The sequence below is a fragment of the Mus caroli genome, chromosome 4, assembly GCF_900094665.2.
Source record: "Mus caroli chromosome 4, CAROLI_EIJ_v1.1, whole genome shotgun sequence".
Classification (NCBI taxonomy): Eukaryota; Metazoa; Chordata; class Mammalia; order Rodentia; family Muridae; genus Mus; species Mus caroli.
Genome location: NC_034573.1, coordinates 78,864,855 through 78,889,969, shown reverse-complemented (window position 1 = coordinate 78,889,969; position 25,115 = coordinate 78,864,855). Strand labels below are relative to the sequence as shown.

Below are 25,115 nucleotides of genomic sequence, written 5' to 3'. Positions count from 1 at the left end.
AGACAGCGATAGGTCTTTGAGGTTCCTTTTTGCTTATTCTTAGAATTCTAACAATTAAAATAACTACTCTACTTAATTTTGCTTCTTCAGTGTTTGGCTTCATGCAGGCCAACATTCCCCAGGTCACAGGGAATATTACATACTTTCTCAGCTGGGAAAGCAGGGAGAGTTGGGCACTCTGAGAGCTGAGTTCTGAATAACGGTGGAACCCATGTGGCTCGGGATCAAACCACAGAGAATGCTTTGCTCCATGTAAGATGGAGGTCAAGTGAATTATGTTTCTGACACATTACTAGGACAACGATCCCCAAACTCTGGGAGTGTGGTCAGTTTTAGATTTCCTCTTTTTCATTTCTTATTTTACTCATTATCCTCTACTCCCCATTCCAAGCATTCGGGCGCCATCATTGATACGGACTATGGATGCTCCAGACTGTGAAAATCTGTCCTGGAGGCAGCTGGTATCCATGTAGCTCCACATATTATACTCAATGGCTGCTGTTGAAGACTGAGCCACAGAGAATAAGTAACTACAGAAAGAAAATCCTTTCTTCAAATGAAGAATATATTATGTCTACCTATGGCTATCTGGGCCCTCAGGCCACCTGTCACTTTAATCAGCTTCTTAGTGCATCCTCAGTAAGTAGGGCCTCCTATAAACAGCCTGCCCCTGTAATGCCAGAGGCTCACCTGCAAAGCTTCACATACATGAATTAATGAGCCTTTGTACCTACCCCAAGGTGGGTGCTATTTATTCTTACCTTGTGGAAAAGGAAGTGAGGACATCGAGAGGCTGCAGCATTCTTCAGGGATATGTTGATAGAGTGACAGAACCAGGGTTTTAGCTGAGGATGTGGCTCTCGGACTGCACTCTGACTTACCACAGTGGCTTTGAAAATTATTTACGATAAGCTCATTGTTCAAAGTTGGGAGTTGTTTTCAGACTCTCAGTCTCTCGCAGAGCAGCTAGTGTCTACCTGGGCAAGTCACTTAATGCCACTCTTTCCTCACAGATAAAATTTGAGAATTGGACCAAGTTACATGCTGAGAGTCTATGACCTGAGGGTGTGAGGAGGGGGGACTCGGGTCAAAACTTCTAGACAAGATTATTGACCAAACTTCTTACAGATTTCTAATTTCTCAGAGAAACAGAAATTGTAAACCGTGAAACCCTGTCACTGTTTACTATTGAAGTGATGGGATATGGTGAGAATTCAATAATCACTAAATTCTTTGCATGGCCATCCCTCAACCACCCAAAAATGAAGGAACCCCAGTTCTAGAAACTGGTTGGCAGCATGGTGGCCCATAGCAAAGATGGATTTCCATCTTTGTAATCTAGGTTGTGTAGTGAGGTTCCATCAATATTATCCGGCATGAGGCATAAGACCTGAGGTGATGCTCACAGGACTCGAAGGCATGGGGTTTAAGACTTTGGAGAGAAAGTCTGTAACTACAGTAGCATTTTCAAGTAGTGCATGTGTGCTGTGAGCAAATGAGTGCACTTGGTATTTAGGAAGTACATCTTTTGCAGACACCACTCCGCTTATAGACTAGGGCTTGGGGTGTGTGTTCTCAAATGTTTTAACTTATTTGGCAGACTAGCAATTACGGGACAAATGTTTGGATGACCTTTATTTATAGTTTATTTACTATGAAGAAATATGGAAAGGAATTTTTATAGTGCAGACAGCATTATAAAATTCAGAATGCAGACAGCTGTAACCAGACATCATCACCGTGAATACCAGACTTCAGCTTGCTACCTTCCTTTATGTCAGGAGTACAATCCATGGAACTGCTTTCTCCTGTCTGATCTGCAGCTGCAGCAAGACTATGTGTGGTAACAAGCAGTCTAGTTTTCGCCAATCTTGTTCAGCAGTTCTACCTTCCTGGAGATGGTGAGTGGACAAGGGTGAGCTGGAAAACAGCACCTACCTTTCTAAATCAAGGTGGGGTCAAGCCAACCCACATGTGGTTTTACTTCCCTCCACCACAGGCCGGCTATATCATCAGCCTCCATCCATTTAGAGATAAAAATGTACGACAGTGCCCATTTTCACACAAACACTTGTAGGTGTGCCTGGGATGTGCCTTCAAATCCGTGTAAACGTCTGGCAGGTAACAAAGGAGAAAGGAGCGAGGAGGCCTTCCTGACCCCCAAGCTGTCAACTCACTGTCTCATTCCCCCAATTGCAAACAAATGGACTCCCATTTCAGAAAGCTGCAAAACATTGAACTTGACGGTGGGGTGCATCTTCTGAGATGATCTGGTTCTCCATCAGCTCTTCCCATAGTACAGCTCCAGTGCCTTTTTAGTTTTTCTCGAGGAGGAGAGCATTGATAAATGGCATCTGTCTAACTGGTGGTTTGTATTTTTTTTTTTAATCTACAAATAACTTGCTTATAACAGTTTCCTTCTGTGATTTTATCCCAAGGCTTCATGAAGTTTAAAGCTGTCTGAGCTTTGGGTAGAGCATCCTGTGATTTTCCTGGTTTGCTCAGCCAGAGAATGAGTGGAGGCAGGAAAAATGTGGTAGGTGGGTGACGACTGGAGTGTCTGTTACCCACAGAGCATTTTTTTAAGTCAAGGGGAATTTCTCCAATAAGTGCATTTATCAAACAAACAAACTTCATTTTTTTGTTGTTGTTATTAAAAACTTGAATTTGGTTTCCTAACGTGCATCCAGGGCATATTCAGGAATCACCTGCAGGCTCTTTCTGTGTGGACCCCTGCCAAAGCGGAAACCATGTGGTGGTGTGGGGTTTTTGTTGTTGTTGTTTGTTTGTTTGTTTTTTTTTTTTTAATTTTTGGCCAGCACATGGCTTTTCTGATCCTTTCTTTACTTTTTAAATTTTAAAACAATTTAAAGGTTGACTTCTAAACAAATGTGTCCATGGTACTGTCTTCACCCCCTGTGTTAGGCAAAGCTTCCAGTGACTCACTTGGAAGTAGTCTTGGAAGACGGATCAGACAGCAGGTGCCCCGAAAACTGATCTTCTGCAATGCCTCATGTGGCAAGGGATGAAGGGATGACTCAAAGACTAGAGGATAAGAGTTTTGTACCTTGCGCTTACACAACCCTAAGCTTCACAGAGCTGAAAGAGCTTTGCCAAATGCCCTTAACCCAAGAGCTCGGGAACCCCGACTTTATAGCTAAGGATGATGACACAGTAAGTGATTGCACAAGCCAAGCTGCCATGATGTTTTTCCATGGTTTCCCACAGTTCCCCCGAGACATGAGGTAAATGAAATGCTTCATATGCTAAGTCCTCTTACCTTCTGACATAATAGAGCTGGCTAGAGCAATAGACCATCCAGGAGAACTCATGGAGGGATGGGAATGATAGGCTGATGGTATCCACAGGGACAGAGATCCAGGAGAACTCATGGAAAGACAGTAGGCAGATGGTGTCCACAGGGACAGAGGTCCAGGAGAACTTCAGTAGACTGATTTGATCCACTTTCACCAGTTGCTGTAATTTCTGCTACAGCAACAATTTCTGTGTCATCTCCCTCTTTATTAAGCATAACTATAGGAGCCTTTATACAGGACAGTCAAGTAATTTATGGCTTACGTGGGAACATGAAAGGGCACATGGCCAGGTACAAATGATCTTGAAGGTGTTGGAAAGGTCTAGTTCAAGATTCTCAGGGAGTATGCTAATAGTATGTTTGATCAGAATTTTAGGAGTAACCCCTTCTGCATCTATAGTAATAAGAGAATGCTTGGGGTATATCCTTCCTTAGACTAAGTTAGAAGACCTTTTGCTCAGCTCCAATATGCTACCTGCTCATGTTCTGCCCGTGGCACTTAAGCCTTGCATGGTGCTAGTCTGTGTACTGGTCTCCCAGTGCAGTTTTAGTACCTGTCCCAGTATCTATGTCCCACACTAATTTTTTTATATATATATCTAGAGCCAATAGCAGAGCGAGAATTAAAAAAAAAATAGTGTTCACTGAACTAAGCTGGGTTTCCCTTTAGTCAGCAGAAAATTGCTACCCTCCAAGGGCTAGAGTTAATTGGGGGATACTTTTGGATCAGACATTCTCAAGAGCTGCAATTTTGTGAAGTCCACCAAAATTGCCTACTTCCTCTAAATAGGGACTGCTCCTTATAGAGATATATAAACCTGCCTCCCATGAAATCCCGATTTAATACCTGTTAACTTAATATATGCTAGGCACTGCACCGAGCACTTAAGGTTCATATCCTCACAACGGCCCTTTTGAGGTTAAAGAGGAAGAAAATGAGCTCTGAAGTTACACAAGCTCTCTGCAGCCAAGCAGCTGGCGAATTCATATGCACTGAACCTTAACCCTAATCTGTGCAAACCCATACCATACTCTCAAGACTGGAGTAAGCTTGAGGTGAGAAATACACATCATAGCTTGTCAGCTTAAGCAGTTTTGCATTATTATTATTATTATACTATTATTATTTAGTTGAATTGAACTGAATGCATGGGGAGGGGAGGGTGAAAGAAACTGGAATAATGCACTTTGTAGATAGGTAGAAATGAGCCAGCTAGGAATCTGGATAGTTAGGAGGCAAAGTGGCTGAAAATCAGCCTCTGGGGGAGAGAAGAAGGAGGCACAGGAAAGTATTAAAAAGAATGGCATAGGGGAGGAGGCAGGAACCCAGTTTTGTGAAGAGGGGAGAGAAAGAGAGAGAGAGAGAGAGAGACAGACAGACAGACAGACAGACAGACAGACATCATGCATGCACATGCTCAGAAGGTGGTGAGACTTCTTTAACAGACATCAGTTCAGCACACACCGGGGCAATGGTTGGTTGTGACAGCAGAAGAAAACTTCAAAGCACCAAGACAGTCCACAGCATCTTGCAGGACAGTCAGCCTAGGCTGCATCTTTCTTCATGACTCAGGATTTCTTTTTCTTTTTTCTTTTAAGGGAAAAGAGTTCTATGCTTAATGAGTCAGCATTGGGTTTTAGGGGATTCACTTAGGTCTATTTGAGCTCTTTTTACACGCATCATTTCCTAAGGGTTTGGCTTTGCCCTGAGAAGTGTTGGCTCTGAAGTTTCGACTCTATCCCATTCGGCACACGCCGTCTTCAGGAGCTTGCCCTGTCCTCCAATGCAAAGCGTGAGATCAGGAAAGAAAACCTTGTGACTTGTTTGTGATCTTTACTGGGTCGTGGGCTACAGGCGAATGTTGATACTTTTCCCTGAGTAGTTCCTGGGCTTATGTGGAGTGTCTGAAATAGGGAAGATAGCTGTTGTATTGATGGATAGGTCTGTATCTATCATCAATAATGGGAAGGACTGACCCCCAAGCTCTTTTTTCTTTAAATTTTATTTATTCTTCTCTCATACATCATATCCTGACCACAGTTTTCTCTCCCTACAATCCTCCTATACCCTGTGCCAAATCTGGACCTACCATTTGGGAGTTATATGTCTCTCTAAAGCAATAGTTGTCAACATAAGGGCCTCAACCCCCTTAGGGCTCTAATATCAGATATTCAGCATATCAGATATTTATATTATAATTCATAATAGTAGCAAAATTACAGTTATGAAGTAGCAATAATAATAGAAATAATTTCATGGTTGCACATTACCACAGCATGAAGAACTATATTAAAGGGTCGCAGCATTAGGAAGGTTGAACCACTACACTAAAGACTTATTTAGCTCATATCTAAAGGTAGGATAAGAATAGGACCATTGTAAATTTATGGAGAAATTGCATACGATAGCATATATTAAGAAACTGGCACCACGTCTGATGTGGTGGCTTTAATGAGCCCCACTGACTCATGTATTTAAGCACTCATTTCTTAGTTGGTGACAGTATTTGGAGAGAGTATAGAACATTTAGGAGGTGCTACTATAGTGGAGGAATTGCATTACTGGCATTGGGCTGTAAGGTTGATAGCCTCACCCCACTTCCTGTTTTCCCTCTGTCCTTCCGGTGATGTGAATAAAGGTGTGCTCAGGCAGTTTCCTGCTGACAGAAATGCCTTCTCTGCTTTTATGGAATCATAAACCCAAACAAGCTTGTTAAAAAGTTGCTTTTGGTCATGATAATTTCCTCACAGACACAAAAGAGTAACTAAGACACCATGTCTGGTGTATTGAGTGCACCAAGCGGATGAACGCATTAGAGAACTGTATCTCACTCAGAGGTGGGCTCAGGCTATTGGCTCTGCCACAGTTGGATTTTCCTTGTTCTCCTGCTCTGCTCTGTTTTCTTTTTCTTTCTACCTTCCTTATTTCCTTCCATATGTGTTTGTGGAGGCAACTACCTAGGAATACCACAGTTTATACAACCCTCATTTTGTTCTGATTTCTCACAGGACCCTCTGTCAGGACAACATTGCTTATTCTCTGCTGTCAGCTTATTTGCCAAAAGGGACTCCTTACCCCCTTTGCTGTAGTTCCTAAGACCTTACTCTGTTCTGGGCTTCTGGTGGTTTGATCTGAGTAAGAATGGCTCTATAGACTTATATATAAGAATGCTTAGTCATGAGGGAGTGAAACTCTTTGATAGGATTAGAAGGATTAAGAGGTATGGCCTTGTTAGAGGAAGTGCTTCACTGGGGGCAGGCTTTGAGGTTTCAAAGCAAGGCCTACTCTCTTTCTCTCTGTCTTTCTCTGTCTCTTTCTGTCTGTCTCTCTCTTTGTCTCTGTCTCCTTTTATCTCTCTCTGTCTCTCTTTTTCTTTCTCTGTCTCTCTCTGTCTTTGTCTCTTTCTGTCTCTCTCTCTCTTTGTCTCTGTCTCCTTTTCTTTCTCTTTCTGTCTCTGTTTCTCTCTGTCTTTGTCTTTCTGTCTCTTTCTGCCTCTTTCTTTGTCTCTGTCTCTCTGTTTACTTTATTTCTCTCTGTGTCTCTTTCTTTCTCTGTCTATCTCCGTCTTTCTCTCTCTCTCTCTCTCTCTCTCTCTCTCTCTCTCTCTCTCTCTCTGCCTGTGGATCAGAATGTAGCTCTCATTTATTGCTCCAGTACCACATGATAAGAATGGACTAACTCTGAAACTGTAAGCAACCTCCCAATAAAATGCCCCTTACCTCCATTCTTTTTTAAAGAGTTGCCTTGGTCCTGTTGTCCTTTACAGCAATAAAACAGTGCCTAAACCAGGGACACTGAATTCTCTGTCTTCTCTGCTCCCATTTCTTCACCTCATTAAGGTACTTAAAATACAGGTTATTGGATTTCTATTCAGGCCAAACACTGTGGTGGTTTGAATAAAAATGGCCTCCATAGGTTATGGGATATTCTATCCATAGATTCCCTTAACTGCTTCTATCATTACTTGGTTAAGAAGTTTTGGGGAAAACTACTATGCGTAGGAAAAATAAACACAAGGTCTTAGACCATAAGGCTTAGGGACTGGGAAGTTCCTTGTTTCCCTGAGTGCTGTAGAGGTCAGCTGAATGCTTCATATGTTTATCTTACAATGCCACCCCCCCCCCCCCCCGAATGATTATCTTTGAGAGGTAGGGGGACTGAGACATACAGGAACTGAAGTAGCATCCTCAGGCCATGAGGAAAACAAAAGCCCCATCCTTTTTTCTCATTTTAAGGGATCTTCCCTTTTCTGATGCAGAACATTTAGCATTGCTAAGTCTCCTCTTGGTGTTTGTCTTAGTCACTGTTATATTGCTGTAAAGAGACACCATGATCAAGACAACTCTTATAAAAGAAAGCATTTAAGTATCTTAAATTTGAGGATTCCTTAAATTTCAATATTGTTACAGTTTCAAATATTGTCAAAAAGCCTTGGACAAATCTTTGAGTGCCATTAACTCCAGGACTTTCTAAGTTGATGGTAGGGAAAGCCAAAAAATTGTTTTCCCTTTGAAGGTGCTGCTTCAGTTCTGTTAACTGCTTTGTAAGAAGTAGGATTTCTGAACTATAAAATCCCCAATGTTTCATCATGACATCAGGATTTCAAATATGTGCATCTGAGGCTAACTCAGTTGTACCAAGCATGATGGTATGATTGAGGCCCCAGATAGAATTCAAGCACCAAAGCAAAACAAAACAAAAACTCAAACAAACGAACAGATAGTCAGGCCTTGATCATCTCTAAGAACTGGCATTCCCAGCTTCAGAGAACAAAGCAAATTTTGTCCATGACTATAACCACAGCACAATGCCTGGCACAGGAAACAGTCAATAAATACTTAGTTAATAGAGACTGAACAAAGAGAAATTCTGATTATCTTTAAGGGTATCATAAACTTCTAAGTAGAGGGATGCGGGTGTTTTATAGTCTTTGCACACATACAAATGTAATCAAGATATGGTGAAAACATTTACCATTTCAGTCTATAGCTGTCCTCAAGTTCTGAATGCCAGGCCTAAGTGCTTCATATGAAAAGTGAAATCACAGTCTCCGTCTGGTTCTTTATCATGGAAGCCAGTTTCTGTTTTGTGCAGAGATGTTTCTCTGTGTTAAATTTGATTCTGGGTTTTTTTTTTTTCTAAAAGAACTTATGCATATTTTCTTTCTTATTTGCAAACCTTTTATTTTATAGGAAATATAATCCTTATTTTCAAAGGATCTCAGGATGGTAGTATGGGGAGAGCCTCAGTGATCAAGTAACACTAGCTAGCTTGATCTTGACTTCCTTTTTGATCCCCTTACCTGTGGCACCATTATCCTGACAAGTTGACAGGCTCAGTCAGCACATACTGGGTTACTGGAGGGGGCAAACAAAATGCAGACATTTGCATTGCATTTTGTCAATGAAAATATTACACAGACGATTTCTGATTCTACATGAGAAACAATTGCGATACATAGGTGGTAGGTAATAAAAGCTAGCCATCACTGTTTTATTGGCTTGGGTGGTCAGCATGGGTCATCTTTATCCAAGAAAGACTGGCCCTTTTATGACCTTGTTTAAGCTTCTTTGTTGAGCTCCACTTACTGTAGGAAATACAGTCTAAGCAGCTTTAGGACCAGAGGCCTCCATGGGTGTGGCCTCTGCCTGTTCTTTATGGCACCTACTTCTTGTCCTTTCCTTTCATCTGAAAAAATGTTCTCTTTCCTTTGCCTGGATAAATCCTGCTTTTATGCTTCATCATTCAGCATGGGCTCTAGCTCCTCCAGGAAGAATCCGCCCTGAGGCCTCAAGCTCCCTTGGAACAATTGCTGTTTTGAGGTTGTCCCTTAACAGGTGACATCTTCAAGATGGGGTGTTGTGTTCTGAGAACTGGTACCAAAAGCCTGCTAGACATTAAGATGACTGCCTGATAGTAAGAGTTTATTACTCTAAAGGCATCTGAACATGTCCTCCAAATCTGGACTTAATGTCTGTGGATGTTGGTAAGCTTTGGTGTGTTTTCGCTTTTTGAATTTAAAAGTTAGTGTGGACAGAGCTGAGAAGCAGCATATCAGCATATGGAAGCTTTAGGGAAGCAGCAGAAGATAAACCAGTCTTCAGAGAGCATGTTGAAATAACAGCCTTTAAAACAGGACCAGGGTGCCTGCCATGCTTTGAAAGCTCCATCGACTCAATGAAAACCCGGCTGTCTTAAAAGGCGACACCTTTCCCTCTGGCCATTTTTAAGGGAATATAAAAGAAAAGTTGAAATTGGAAATCACGTGCCATTAGTGTCTTGTTAGTGCACAATAAAGTGGGTGTTCTGGTCTGCTTTTAAAGAGGGGACTCTGTGACCCTAACAGTTCCTTTAAATAAGGATTTTCAGCTTCTTTGATTCTTGTTGGTTCTCAGAATGGTTCTAGGACTGAGCAGAGATTAGGGCTAGTGCAGAGGGTGGGGAAGGGAGAGGGAAGAGACTGAATACCATTCCTGGAATTAGGAGCTCCCCCCTCCACTGTTTATCTCCCCGGCACCACTCAGCTGTTCTCTGTTGCACAGAAATAAAAGTTTAGTTTAAGAAGTATGTTAGAACAAAGCTGCAGAAATTGCCTGGAATTTCCTTCATTTTCAGCCATCTGGCTTTCATTTCTAACTTCGTTCCCCTCCTCCACATACATTTACCAAATCTTTTCAACACACACTGGCGGAGCTATCAAATGCTTATAATTAATAACAGTCATACATTTTTTTTTTAAAAAGTAGTGCTTTCTGGTTTTCTTTGGCTGCTCATGTCACTGCTATTATAAACCAGGGAGATAGTAACTTATTTATTAAGACTTAGCTCAAATCTAATCGAATTTAAGTCTTGAATTTTAAAATATCATGCTTTCATGGAAATTATGACTATTGTTTCTCAGCTAAACTAAAAGATGACCATGTATTTCTCTGGGTGACGATTGTGATTTTGTTTTTTTGTTTTTTAATTTTTAATTTTTGAGGCAGACTTGGGTGCTCAGGTATTTTAGGCAGGCCTGGTATTCACAATCCTCCTAATTTGATATCTGAGTTCTGGAACTTTAGACATGTGTTTTTATACCTAGCAGAGCGTGTGTGTGTGTGTGTTGGGGGTACAGAGTATTTGAACCCAAGGCCTTATACATGCTGGTCAAACATCCTGACACTGAGCTACACCCCAGCACAGATCTTATTATTGTTTTTGTTATTGACAGAGTCTCACCCTGTAGCCTATGCTGGCCTGGAACTATGCTGCCCAGGCTTACCACAACTCCATGGCAATCCACTTGCCTCAGCCCCTTAAGTACTGAAGTTGTCGTCGTGACTCACTATACCCAGCATTATAAAATGTTTCCCCATTTTAAAGATGAGAATGAAGATCTAAAAATGTCGATAGCCCTTCAAAGGTTAGTGAGAAGTGGCCTAAGAGGCTTGGACCACAGGTCTACATCTACTTGCTCATCTTTTTGAATGTCTCAGGGATGGGAAAGCTTCATAGCTCATGAGTGGGGCTGAGTGAAAACTTGAACCTTCTGAGCAATAAATGCAGAAAGATCTTGTTTACAAATATCAGAGCCTTGTATATTTGTGTATGTTCACAAACATATATAAATTCATGAAAGGTAGTCTTGATGCATATATACCAAGCTACCAGCATGTCTCTCTCTGGACAAGAAAGGGAGCGAAAAGTGACTAAGCTGGTTAAAGGTGGGGGCGGGGGGGGGGCAAGGGGCAGTTACCTTTCTGCCCTGATTACTACTGCTGTGCTTGAGGAGTTTTAAAAAAATCTTTTGTTTTAAGAAAACAAATACAGTCTGAATGCACTGTAATCACATCATTTTACCTTTCTTTCCCCCTCCAGTTCTTCTCATGTCCCTTCACCTCATCTTGAATTCATGATCTCGTCTATAACATTGTTAGATTGTTTTATATGCACACACACACACACACACACACACACACACACACAATCTACTGAGCCTACTTAGTGTTGCTTGAATGTACATGTGTTTAGAATTGACCACTTAGGATTGAAAAACCTCTTAGGGGTTCATCCCTAGAGAAAACGGATTCTCTCCCCATCAACTTCTATTGATTGCCTGTAGTTTCTCACCCAGAGGTAAAGCCTTACAAACTTTTCTCCCATACACAGTGGCATGTTGTTTGGTCACTGTGCAGGTCATGTGCAGGCAACTATACTGTTGAGAGTTCATGATGGCAGCATCCCTGATATGCATCAAATCGTCAAAGACACTATCTCATTTTGACCCTCTGGCTCTTCCCATCTTTATACCTTCTCTCCCTTGATATTCCCTTGAGTTTTAAAGGATAGGTCTCTTCATGAGCTACTTAGATAATCAGAATGCCCAGAAAGTTTTGGTTTTTAATAAACTGGTAACAGAGATTAATTTCTTTCCCCACAATGGCTCTTGGCTTCTTTTTAAAATCTTCTCGGAGCCAACCACACTCACTGATGGCACACTGGGGAAGAGGATACAGCCTCTGAGACTCAAATTGCTTAGTATTAAATGCGCACAAAAGAGTTTCCTTGTCTAGGATAATAACTCCTTTCCTATCAACTTTGAAGAAAGCTCTCACTGATGGTTGATAAGCAATGTTTTATGGCCAATTTTAGGGAAGATTGAAAAGGAACAAATATGTATCCTCCGCAGTCTGATCCCTGCCCTCCCAGAACCAACCTTTCCATTGGCCATTGCTAACAACCACTCAACCTCTTTGTCCCTGTCCCTTCCACCAAAGCTTACCTTTATATCCTTCTTTACTTTAAGTACACTTTTCTGCATACAAGTGATAACATAAATGCTATAATTACATTTATATTTTTGTTTGACAATTAAGGCCTTGAGTTTATGAAAAGGAGCCTAATGATGCCATTTTACACATCACCTGGAAGAGAGGGTTAAAGAGGCTAGAAATAGCAGTGATGCCTTTGGGCTCCCATTCACAGCATGTCCTAAACCTTGCTAATTACAAACATGGCCTCCAGGTGAACAATCACCTGCCACCTGTTGTTTCCTAGATATGGAGAGAGAGAGAGAGAGAGAGAGAGAGAGAGAGAGAGAGAGAGAGAGAGAGAGAATGAGAGAGATCAAAACATAAAGCTGAGAGCAAAATCTAGCCCCTTCAATACAAACTACTGTTTTTTAAACAGTTATTTTAAGAAGATAAGCATTGTGTACATGCACACATATATACTCAGAAATATCCACAAAAGCTGGAAAAGGTCCTTCCAGCCCAGAATGTGCCTCCCCTGCCATGAGTGACCAGGCCTGCAAGCTGCATGTGGGAACACTGGCAAAAGTCAGACATGTGCTTCTGATACAAACTCAATTTCACCCAGAAGAAACCAGAAGGGCCACATGTGGGACTCAGAAGCTGCTGTAGAAAGACAGAGGCCTTTGGTGCACTGAATGCTACAGCATTAGTCCCTGCATAGGTGAGACTGGCTGCTTCCTCACTGGCGGTCATCAGCATTGACAACTCCCCTAGGAGGGAGGCATATCTTAACCCAAAATCTCTTCACGGACACCAAGAGTGAGGACATGAAGCATTTCTCTATGTTGCATAGGAATGCTGTGTTTTGTTTTGCTTTGTTTTCAAAAAAGCATGTGGATTTCAGCAAAGGCCAAGAGCATAAAAGACAGTGTAGAACGTTTGAATCCAGCATAAGATGGATCAAAGCACACAGGGAACACAGAAGCTTGTTAAAGAATGGTAAACTGAAGATCTAAATGACCTCTGGCTGGACCAATACAGAGGAGAAGGACACATGGGTACATCTGTACCAAACAAATGTGTACACATCTTACTCCACAGGGATCGGGAAGAGAGGGCTGCTCTGAAAGTATCCCAAAATAGTCCACAGGAGAATCAATGACAAATAGCAGGTTTAATTATGCTTATCTAAATTGATCTTAGCCCTTTGAGAATAGCAAGTATACGTATATCATATTTTTAATAATAGTAATAATATAAATAATTATAATAACATTTTCTGAATCTATTCAGAGAAAGAATAGATTCAGTGGATACACATGCCAGCAATTTTCTCCCAATCCAAGCACTGACTCCTTGGCCTTGCCTGAGCTCATCATAGCTCTGGAATGTGCTAAAAAGACACTTCTTATTTCCTAATCATGGCAAATGAGCAGGATATAAAGGACAGTAGTTGACAACACACAGAAGAGCTGATAGCTGTGTGAAAATTCTGCCTATGGGATCATGAATAATCACTGGATATTTGCGTGGCAAGTTCATGTTGTCTTGTCTAGTAATTTACTTGATGGGGAGACAGAACAGTCAACTTGCTAAAGCTATATAGCTAAATGGTGACAGGTAGGATGAGACCCAGCCCTGTTGACCTTCTAGTCAAGTGCCTAGCAGCCTTCTTTTAATATGGGGGACTGTCACCAAGTAGAGGAGTTTGTACTCTTTTCTAATTAACTAAAGTCATAGGGTCACACTCTCCGACAGTGCAGAGTCTGAGGTAGTTGAGGAATTAGTTGCCCCAGGGACACATGCACATAGCAGTCAAGCTACGAACCTGCTTGGGATTTAACACACTCTTTGTCAGCTTCTCTCTGCCCAGCCCTGGCCGGCTTTGGAGAATGTGGCACAGTTGGCCAAGGTCACTTCCATATTTGAAGGGAAAGCTCAGTTTTGGCATGCAGAGCAATACTTGGAACAACTATGGTGACTAGAAAGTCACCATGGAGCTGTGTCACATGGTTTGAGAAGGCCTGAATCTGTTTCTTTCAGGTCCAAAAGTAAGGAATCAAGGAATCGACTGAAGCTAGCTGAGAAAGAAGATATTCGGCACACTGGCTTTACCAGCGAGCTACTGTTAGCACCTGAAAACAGCATAGTCATCCTGATAGTTTGTAGAGAAATGAGAGCTATTCAGAAGCACAATCCCTTTCCTCTCTAGGACATGATCTTATCCAATAGCATTCCTCGATGCAGATGTAGATTTGCGAGTCTGGCTTTAGTTCCTCAAACATATCTCATCCAAACCAGAATTGTATAGGGGATTTGCTCCAAAAAAGTATCTAAAAGGCAAATTTCCTGAGACACCATAAAATCATATGGACCAAAGCAGTGATTGGATTGATTAGCAAAGACTCAAGGTTGGGCGATAATGAGACACAGGCAAGGCTGAACAATGAAATGCTCTAATTGATTTTATGCATGTAGAATGATACACACATGCCCAACCCCCCCCCAAGCATGCTAGAGTGAATCTGTATGCTGTGTGCACACAGATTTCACAGTGGGTCAATTATACCACCCAGACGCTTCAGTACCTTATACTCTGTGATTTGAAAGCCAGTTTATTACTATGGTTCAAGGCTTTGGCATACGGGCTAAAATGTAGCATAGATCATGAAGTCTGTGGTCAGGTCATTTTCACTTTAGCAGAAAGCAACAGAGTGCTACATGCACATAACATCCACGCCATAAATTTGCTCAGTGCATGGAGCCTCTGGACTATATGACCATTGATTGGGATAGAATTCCAGGGCCCTGCTTTCAATTAAATTTAAGTGGATTTGACTAGAAGTTTGAACTGACGCTAATTGGTTTTCAAAACACTGGGTAACAATAAGCGTCCCTCTGTTACCCAGAGAGAGATGCACCCAGTTCAGCACATGCTCCTGGTTGGCAGGGGCAGCGACACATCCCTTACCTTGCTGGGCAGGGATCCAGGTTACAGGATTTCAGGAGCTGCGGGGGCCGTCGGCTGGTCACACACAGGTTCTCATCAGCGAGCTCCCGGGTCTGTTTGTTCAGGCAGCTTACCACAGCCTCCTGGACACCTGTGTACAAATCACACTGTCAGGCCAGAGTGCAGAGTGGGTCTGTGCTGGGGTGACGAAGTGTAGACAGGCAGCTGGTGGGAGGTCTCTAATCGGTGGGGACACTCATTCCACATTAGAGGCTATGGTTTGAAGCACAGCGCTGCCAGTCTTGTTAAACATCACTTGATCTAGGGCTAGGAGTGTAGCTCAGTGGTTGGGTGATTTCTCAGCATGAACAAAGCTCTGGGTTTGTACTCAGGCACCACAACTCCATAAAAGTAATTATTCCACCAGAAAGGAGGAATTCATGAGTCTGTGGCCTCTTGGTGTATCTGTTGAGAAGAGCAACTTTCTGAAAACATAGGTGGCAGAAATGCTTTAACAATGCTACCAGGCAGTCCAGCAACTCTTGCAATTAGTGTTGAAAATACTAAAAAAAATAAATTTCCCCCATGACCCAGCTCTACCACTCCTTAGCATATGCTAGAGGACTCAGCATCCCAGTTCACAGATTCTTGCTAGATCAGCCTTACTCACTGCTCCTTTATTTATAATATCCAGGGAATGGGCACAACCTCAATGTCCTGAACTGATGAATGAATAATGAAAATGTGGTACGCATACAGAATGGAATGCTGTTCAGTTGTAAAGAGTATCATGAATCTTGCAGGCAAATGGATAAAACTAGAAAAGATCATATTGATTGAAGTAACCTAGACCTAGAAACAAACATAATGTGTCCTCTCTCATCTGAAGTTCATACTATCAAATCTTCAAATGTGAGTCTATAACCTGGAGTAACTGTTGAACCAGGACAGGGATCATTGCCAGCATAGGGGAATGGGGGAGAAATTGAAGGGGCACATCAGGGCACAAGTAATTTAAGGAGGACATGGAAAATGGGGGGATTTAATTAGGAAGTGGGAGATTAATATGGAAAAAGGAGAGTAAAATAATATTGATATCTGAAAAACAATCAAAGAATTATTAATATCTACCTAAAATTACATAACACACACATGGTTTAAATGAGAATTTCTCATCTGGGCTGACAATGCTTTCCTAAGTGTTCATAGAATATTTACAAAACCTCAAACACCAGGCATGAGAAACCCCATTTTGAATTGTTGGTCAGGGTTGTCCAAGAGATTCCCTAAACATAGGCTATTGCTGTTGTACTTGCTTGCTTCCTAGACGTCGAGAACAACATGTTCTTTGGACACATGACTGAGATGATCTCAGCTGGTTCTGATATGAAACCTCCTCCCTGAGGACTGGTTTTCATGGAAACAGAAGGCAGTATGTAAGCTTCAAAGGGAGGGATGTAATAGATAATCCTCCTCCGCCACGATGCCCATGAACTAAACAATGATCAGCATAAGCATGGCAACCCTAGGAGTGCAATAATAGTACATGTGCCATGATGGCAACCAAAACCTCTCTAACTGGACTGAAGACCTGCTTACCAACAGTAAAGTCATGCCTGATACTGGAAATCCCAGTCAATTAATGGGAGCTAGTGAAATGATGGATTTGGTAGAGAACCTATTAGTGCCACATAGTTCCTAACTACATTCTAAATATTTATCCTTCTACCCACAGACGGGTATAGGTCTCACCCCTCATCAAAGAAATGAAACACATCACTTGCACCTAAGGTTGAGGAATCATAGTGAAGAGGGGTCGAAAAGATTATAAAACCCAGAAGAACAGGAAGTTTGAGACATTGTGTCACAGAAATATCAGAAAACCTATACACATAAAGTCTTAGCAACATGCCTAAACTTTACCCAAATAAGACCAACACCAATAGACATACTAACACGAGGAAATCTAACAGGACCTCAACCCTAGACAAGGAACTACAAGTAACTAAGGAATGCTAGTCTTTCCTAGGAAGAGACCCCAAAGAATTAATACCAAGTGGTATTCAGCCCTGAAATCATAAACAGATGAGTAACTTTATATCAACTGAGCAGGTTGTATTTATATGTTTAGGAATACACACACACACATGCACACACACACACATAAATATACACATACATATTTTGTGTGTATGTATCTGTATGTTAAAGAAACAGAGGCCATGCATCTGACACAGATCAAGGGAAGATGCATGAGAGAAGTTGAAAGGAGGGCAGGGTAAATAGTGTAATTATATTTTAGTGCAAAATAGTATTAAGAAAATGCTACCAGACTATAAAGCCACTGATGAGAAAACATGATAATTTAGTGTTAGAAGGAGCAGAACAGAGTAACAGGGTAACTATTAACAAAGCAACAAATGAAAAGAGAACCTAAGAGACCCAATACCAAACATTATATTTTAACGAAGGAGAGATATTTTCATGAAAGAGGGGTATAACATCACATTTTAGTGTCCATAATTCTGTAAGCTGCTCTGTTCCTGTGTCTTTACACCAACGACTCTGTCCCTGCTGGCTTTGTTTTGATTCTCTTTAATTTCTTCAGTGATTTAGGGCAACTTTAGAAGTTGAAACCATGCATAAAGTGCATAGTGACTATAGCCATAGAAAACAATATCCCCACAGACACCTGCACAATCTAGATGGTGTTAGCATAGTGTTCTGAGCATTGACTGACAAAGGTTACTGAGTAAATAACTCAAGTTGCTCCACAGGGTACCCTGTGGAGACTTTCATGGAGCATATACCACTTAAACCAGTCCACTGAACAGACATTTTATTCTATTGCCTGGAGTTGTAACATCTAATATATACAATGTCTACTATGGCCCAGGCACTGTAGCTAAGTACTTAGCATACATCATCCATTCATTCTACAATTCTATGAGGCAATCACTATTTAAACCCTAGTTACAGAAATGGAAACTGGAGCTTAAAAAGCATGAAAAGACTCCTGAGGTCACATGGTTGCTGAATGGTGAAGCTGAGTATATCTAAAGCTCTGAGAACTCACTGACAGCATTAACACTTAAAAAATACCAAGAGGCTGTCATATCTGCTTCCCTAGACATCTTCAGAAATAACCTAGACATTTGTCTGGAATCATTTCAGCAGCATGCAGTTAAAGGGAAGTGGCGAGACACAACATTCTTGCTAAGTTGCTTTTAGCCATATACAGTTATATAGATCTATTCTTAGAGATTTGTATATAGTTATAGCTGATATATGGATATCCATTCTCTCCTCTCTTGTTCTCTCTATCTTGCCCTCTGTCTCTCATATTGTTTCACCAAATGATACCTAACAGAATATAAATACCTACTGCTTGTTAATTTTCTTCCTATCTACCCTTGATTTCTCTGAGTCTCTCAAACAAGAGAATGCTTCCCAAGTTGATGTTACATTGACCTAGGCCACCAAGCAAGGGCATCATTTAAAAGGTGACACTGTAAAACCAGAATCCAAATTGGTTTCCTTCCATCTAAGATATTGTTTATGTCCTTAATAGACTGTGGTATTTGCCATGGCTGTTTCAGCATTTTATTCTTTTCCCCCTAAGATTTTATGACTTCTAATTTTTTTAAATTTGTGATGGTCAGATCCATGTGAAACATTTAAGATTTATGGATATTCAAATCATTCTATCATAGTATGCAATGCCAACTGTGGGCAGGTCTCCAAATCTGCAAATTCATGGTATGACGACATAACTAAACAAATCACAAGATATTGTTGCTTCCATCTGTGATTTCCCAAGGGGATGGTATAGAACTCTTAAAGCCATGATGACAAGCCACTGCATGCAGCTTACTGTTATGGTTTTAATCTGAGATATCCCCTGAAGGCTCATGAACTAGGGCTTTGGATGCCAGCTGAAGGGAACAGTATTGAATCCTGAAGCTGCTACCAATGCTGTTAAAATACCTTAAAAATGCCAGCAAGCCTAGAGCTACTGATGTCAAAATGTGACAATTTAATGCATGGCACCGTAACCAAGACCAAAAAAATTATTTGAAACCTTGCTGGGTGTGCTAGCTTATGCCTGTAGTCCCTAAACCCAGGAAGATAAGGCAGGAGGACTGTTGCTGGTGTGAGGCCAGATTGCTACATAGAAGGTTCACCATGAATTCTGGGCCACCGTGGGCAACAGAGTGAGACCCTGTGTTGGGCCCCATTTTGGCCCTGGTTTGGGCCTTAAGGACCAACCTGAGCCTGGCTCGAGTTTCTGTGGCCTTGTGAGAGAGACCTGTCTCAGTCACTTCCCTATGGAGTGACTCAGCAAAACCAGTTTGATCCTGCCTCTGCCCCACTATTGCTGATGTAGAGCTTTGCCATTGGCCCTATCAGTCACTCCATACCCTTTGTCACCCTTCCCTGCCTCCTACATCATTTTACCCCACCAAAAAACCCCCTTCCTATGTTCTGAACTTATATAAGTGAGAGGCTAATGCCAAAAAATTGAGTTCCTGCTTCAACAAGACTCCCAGCTCAGTGTGTTTCTTTTGGGGGGTTGATACTTGCCATGACCCTCAGCCCCAGAGAGACCCCAGTGGGACAGAGACCTCTTTCCTCTCTCCTGGTCCTGCTGGCAAGGAGATGGCAACCCTATCTCAAAAAGTAAGAATCAAAAGTCTAAACAAGATACAATTCACAAACTACATGAAACTCAGGAAGAAGGAAGACAAAAGTGTGGATTCTTCGAACCTTCTTAGAAGGGGGAAAAAACCACCCATGGAAGGAGTTACAGAGACAATGTGTGGAGTACAGACTGAAGAAATGACCATTCAGAGACAGACCCACCTGGGGATCCATCCCATATACAATCACCAAACCCAGACACTGTTGTAGATGCCAACAAGTGCTTGCTGACAGGAGCCTGATAATGTTGTCTCCTGAGAGACTCTGCCAGTGCCTAACAAATACAGAAGTGGATGCTCACAGCCATCCATCGGACAGAGCACAGGATCCCCAATGAAGGAGCTAGAGAAAGGACCTAAGAAGCTGAAGGAGTTTGCAACCCCATAGGAGGAACAACAATATGAACTAACCAGTACCCCCAGAGCTCCTTGGGACTAAACCACCAACCAAAGAGTACACATGGTGGGACTCATGGCTCCAGCTGCACATGTAGCAGAGGATGGCCTAGTCAGACATCAATGGGAGGAGAGGCCCTTGGTCCTGTGAAGGCTCTATGCCCCAGTGTGGGAGAATGCCAGGGCCAAGAAGTGGGAGTGGGTGGGTTGGTGAGTAGAGGGAGGGAGAGAGTATAGGGGGAGGGTGTTTTTTTGGAGGGGAAACCAGGAAAGGGGATAACATTTGAAATATAAATAAATAAAATATCCAATAAAAAAAGTCTAAACAACAACACAATTTCCTAATCAGTGAGTACCTTTGATAGATTCGTAGTACAATGGCCAGGTGCAGGGAGGAAAGTGGGTCCCTGGGAGTGTGCCCTGCAAAAATACATCAGCCTTTCCCCACAATGACAAAAATATAATTTCTATGCCTCCTGGTCCTGTTGCCATGATGCCCCACATCACTTCAGGCATTTGACAATGAAGGATGCTAACTATGGTCTGTTATCCCTTAAACTGTGAGCCAAAGTAAAACTGTTCTTCTTTGAAAATGTTTCCCTCAGGTGTATGTCACAGTGATGGAAACACTAACAGCCAAGCTTACTGTTGCATGCAGGATCTAGAGCTGTGTTATGCTAGAGCTGATTTTCTAAGTCACACTCACAACAGCTTTCACAAGGAGTAAAATTACTAGGAATACATCTAACAAAACAGGTGAGCACTCTCTCCATAGTAAAATCCCTAGAAGACACAAAGACTTCATACATCTATAGATAAAGAGATTTAATATTGTAAAAATAGCTGTATTAAGATGGTTTACAGATTCAATCCAATTCCCATCAAAATTCAAGTGGCATTGTCCATAGAAATGCAAAATACAATTCTAGGTTTCATATGCAACTACCAGAGGCCCTAATCACTAAAAGACTCCGTAGTAGAAAGAACAATGCTGAAAGTCTTACAGTACCCAATCTTAAATTATACAGCAACAAAGCCAGCTTTATACTATCCCAAAACCAGACCATTATTCCATTAGAATAGAACAGAGGACCAAGAAATAAGGCCACAAAGTTATAGAAACCTGGTTTTTAATAAAGGTATAACAACGATAGGTTGGAGAAAAGACAGTGTCTTAAGATGTGTTGGGGAAAACTCAATTATCATGGTAGAAAAAAATCATTCAAAATGGATCAAAATCTTAATGTAGGGCTAAAAAGTTTACAGGTGAAGCACTTCAAGACATAGGTGTAAGAAAGAATTTCTGAACATGTTTCCAATAGCACAGAAAATGAAACAAATCCTTGAAAACTATGTACCAGGCAGGGATTAATAATGATAAACAGAGAATTGCAAAAATTAAACACACACACAAACAAACTCCTATCAACAAATGAGCCAATGAACTGAATGGGTAGTTCTCAATAGAAGAAATAGATGGCTAGAGAGATAGCTCAGTTCTTAAAAGTGCTTGCCATGAAGGTCTGATAACTCAAGTTCAGGTCCCTGGGACCATGGAAAAAGCCAGAGGCAGCAGCATGCATCTGTAATCCCACTGTTCCTATATTGAGATGGGAGGTGGAGAGGAGACTTGCTGGAAGCTTGCAAGACAGTTGATTGCATGACAAAGAGGCAGAAACAAGATGGAAAGTAAGAACCAACTCCCAAACTCATCTTCTGACATCCACAGCATACAAGCATCCACACATATCTACACATCAAACACCACACACATCTAAAAAGGATAAAAAGACAGATGAGAAAAGAAGAAGAGGGGAATGAAGAAGAGGAAGAGGAAGGAGGAAGGAAGGAGAAAGGAAGGAAAGAGGAGGAGGAGGAGAAGAATAAGGAGAAGAAGGAGAGGAGGAGGAGGAAGAAGAGGAAGAAGAAGAGGAAGAAGAAGAGGAAGAAGAAGAGGAAGAAGAAGAGGAAGAGGAAGAGGAAGAGGAAGAAGAAGAAGAAGAAGAAGAAGAAGAAGAAGAAGAAGAAGAAGAAGAAGAAGAAGAAGAAGAAGAAGAAAGTGTCCAATAAGTACCAGAACAATATTAAATATCCTTAGCCATTAGAAATGTAAACTAGAACTGCTTTAAGATTCTATCTTGCTCCAATCAAAATATCTCTCATCTTCATCTAAAACCAAATGGGAATGAATGCTGATGAGAATTTCATTCTGGTGGGAATGAAAGCTTGTGCAGCCACTTTGGAAACCAGTATGGAACTTCCTCAAAACACTGAAAACAAAACCTTTATCTAGCTGGACCATTCTCGGGAGTATAACCAGAGCCTGAAATTAGACATGTCACTGAGATACTTGCATATCTGTGTTTATAGTGCCCTATTCATAATAGCCAGGAAGTGGAACCAAGTTGGATATTAATCAACGAACAGCTAAAAAATTTATTGCATGTACACAGTGGAATTTTAGACAGCCATAAAAAAATAAAATCATTGCATCTGTGGGAAAATGTATGTAACTGGAAATCATTATGTTAAATGAAATAAGCCAGTCTTCAAAAGACATATATCATATATTTTTTCATACTTGTGGATTCTCTCTTTCATTCTTTCTTGCACGTGTATGTGTATATATGAATGTGTGTATCTATGTATGTGAATCTATATACTAATATGTTACAAATTGAGGAAGGAAAGGAATAGATTTTCAGAAGGGTGGGAAGTAGAGTAATTGGTTAAACACAGAAAAACAAACAGAAAAGCGGAATAGCTGGAGAAGGAAAGGGATGTAGCTGGAAGATGGGAAAAGACAGGGAGGGGAAGGGAGCAATTGAGAGCAGAGGGGAATGGCATGTGTAAGGACGCCATGATGAAATCTAATACTTGTCTGCTAACCTGATAATAAACAAGACATTTCCTACTAACTTGTCTACTTGATAGCATTTGAGAGATTCTAGAAAACGTATTTGGGTTTTATTCTGGCTATGGAAAGCCTTATGAAATTGGGGTGACCTCCAAGAACTCTGAGGCAGTAAGTTACTCGAGAGCTTGTCCTGTGCTTTACATAAAAGGACCTGCTTTAGGTTTGTGAGAATGTAAGCAAGATAGCAAGGAGTGGGGCACAAAAGGCAATGCTTCTGCAGGACATCAGTAATCTCCCTTAGATTTCAAAAGCCCAACGGTTACTTCTTCAGAGCATTAATCAAAGCAGATCAAAAGCACCTATGGAGTAGCCACAGGCTAAGACTAAGAAGCATTCCATAGTTACTAAGTTTTAATCTTAGGAATTATAAAACAATGTGCTAGGCTCTGCAACACTGTGTATTAAGTCTCATTTGCCATGGGGACAGTTGCCTGGACGTTCTTAGGTGGGGGATCCCAAGACACAAATACACGGGGTCAACCCCGTGATCAACATAGTTCATTTTTCTAGGATGAACATGTCAATGACTAACTAATGGGCAGGGCAGTCTAAACACAGAGGGAAACAGACTGAAAGGGGAGGGATGGGCTGCCTGGAGGAAAAGACCATGGAGGGAGGTGCTGCACTGATATGGGTAGTGTGGAAAGAATGGGAAAGGGCTCCATGCTCCCAATTCTTCCTGGCACTGGGAGGAAGGCAAAAATGTAGTGCTGCAGCTTTAAGGTCCTGCTCTTTGGAGAGGGACTAACAGAGTCCTGGGCCCATACATAGCATGTATGTTTGTGTATATGTGAGAGTTTAGTGTATGTGTGTGATAGTCACACTTGGGCTTGCTAGTGCATATGCAGATGCCATGTGAGGATGTTGAGTGTTCTGCTCCATTAGTCCCTATCCCATTTCTCTGAGTCTCAGGGTCTCTCACTGAGCCTGGAGCTGGGCTGTCAGTCAGCAAGCCTCAACAATCCTGTCCCCTCACCCTACAGTTCTGAGATTATAGGCATGCCTTTACCCAGACATACCGAACTTCTGTGTGCTAGTGGGATCTAAACTCAGGTTCTCATGTTTGTATAGCAAGCACTCTTATCCACTGAGCAGCCTCAAGCCCATCTTGCAAAAGGAATGGAGAGCCTAAGTTCTAGCACAGTATATTCCAACAGAAGGGGTCTCCCCTTCTGACCAAAGGAGAAGAGAGGAGTGAGAAGGAAAGTTAGCAACCCATCCAAGATGCCACCCTAAAGTCTGCTGATGTCAGTTCCCTGTTTTTCTTTCCTAAGCTAGACTTTCAAGTTGCTTTGGCATCTAGGAAGTTAATTCCTCAGTGCTGCTTGGATTCAGAAGGGCCTTTCTGGACCTTGTCCATCAATCCACTCATAGGACATCCCAGCACAGTGAGTAGGGGATAGTAAGACACTATTCCCAGGGCTGCGGACTTTCCTCTTCAAGCAGGTGAAACTTTCTGTGCTTATATCTCCCAGAATTGTAGGATTGCTGCATGATATTTGATGACAGCTCTGTGAGCCTCAGAAACCAGCTACAGGCTGAAAGCTGGAGTTAACTTGTTCCTCTGGTTACTACTACTTCTAGGTGAAAGATTACCTTTATTCTCTCCAATTTCATCTCTTCAGATTGTTAAAAACAATAAAGTTAGCCTGGCTGGCTCTAGAAGTCCAACTGATTTAAAAATCTGTTTGTTAATACTGCACATTTTAAGTTGGTTTCAGCAAGAGTGATTAAAAATATATGTAATCTTGTGAGCTTTATTTTGGTGGAAGATCAAGGTTGATAATACAATAAAAGCCACTGCCAAATGGTGATTTGAAAACATATATATGTCCCGTAGAGTGAAGAGATTTGTCAGTGCATATAGGCATCATATGGAACACATAACGCATGCATATTTTCACCACTTTGGAATTTTCAACTCTAACATTTTAGGTGTAAATATATTACCTTGGCACATTGTGCTCAGTTGTCCACAGTTAAAAACCTAAGACATATTAGGAACTTTGTCTTCTCTTGGGTATAAATGAAGAACAATTTATGTCATACAAAACTTTTCAGTTCCTATAGGTAGAGATCAATTGTATATCAAACATCTAA

General features: G+C 41.5%; 1 protein-coding gene across 3 annotated transcripts in view; it reads right to left on the bottom strand.

The window, feature by feature from the left end:
• The window catches only part of Adamtsl1 (ADAMTS like 1), an 883,891-nt gene that overhangs the window by 124,693 nt on the left and 734,083 nt on the right, over window positions 1-25,115 (bottom strand). For all 3 annotated transcript variants that reach the window (XM_029476025.1, XM_021160015.2, XM_029476026.1), the window contains one exon: window positions 15,024-15,153. In XM_029476025.1, coding sequence (XP_029331885.1) covers window positions 15,024-15,153 — 130 coding nt within the window. The remainder of the gene's footprint in view (window positions 1-15,023; window positions 15,154-25,115) is intronic.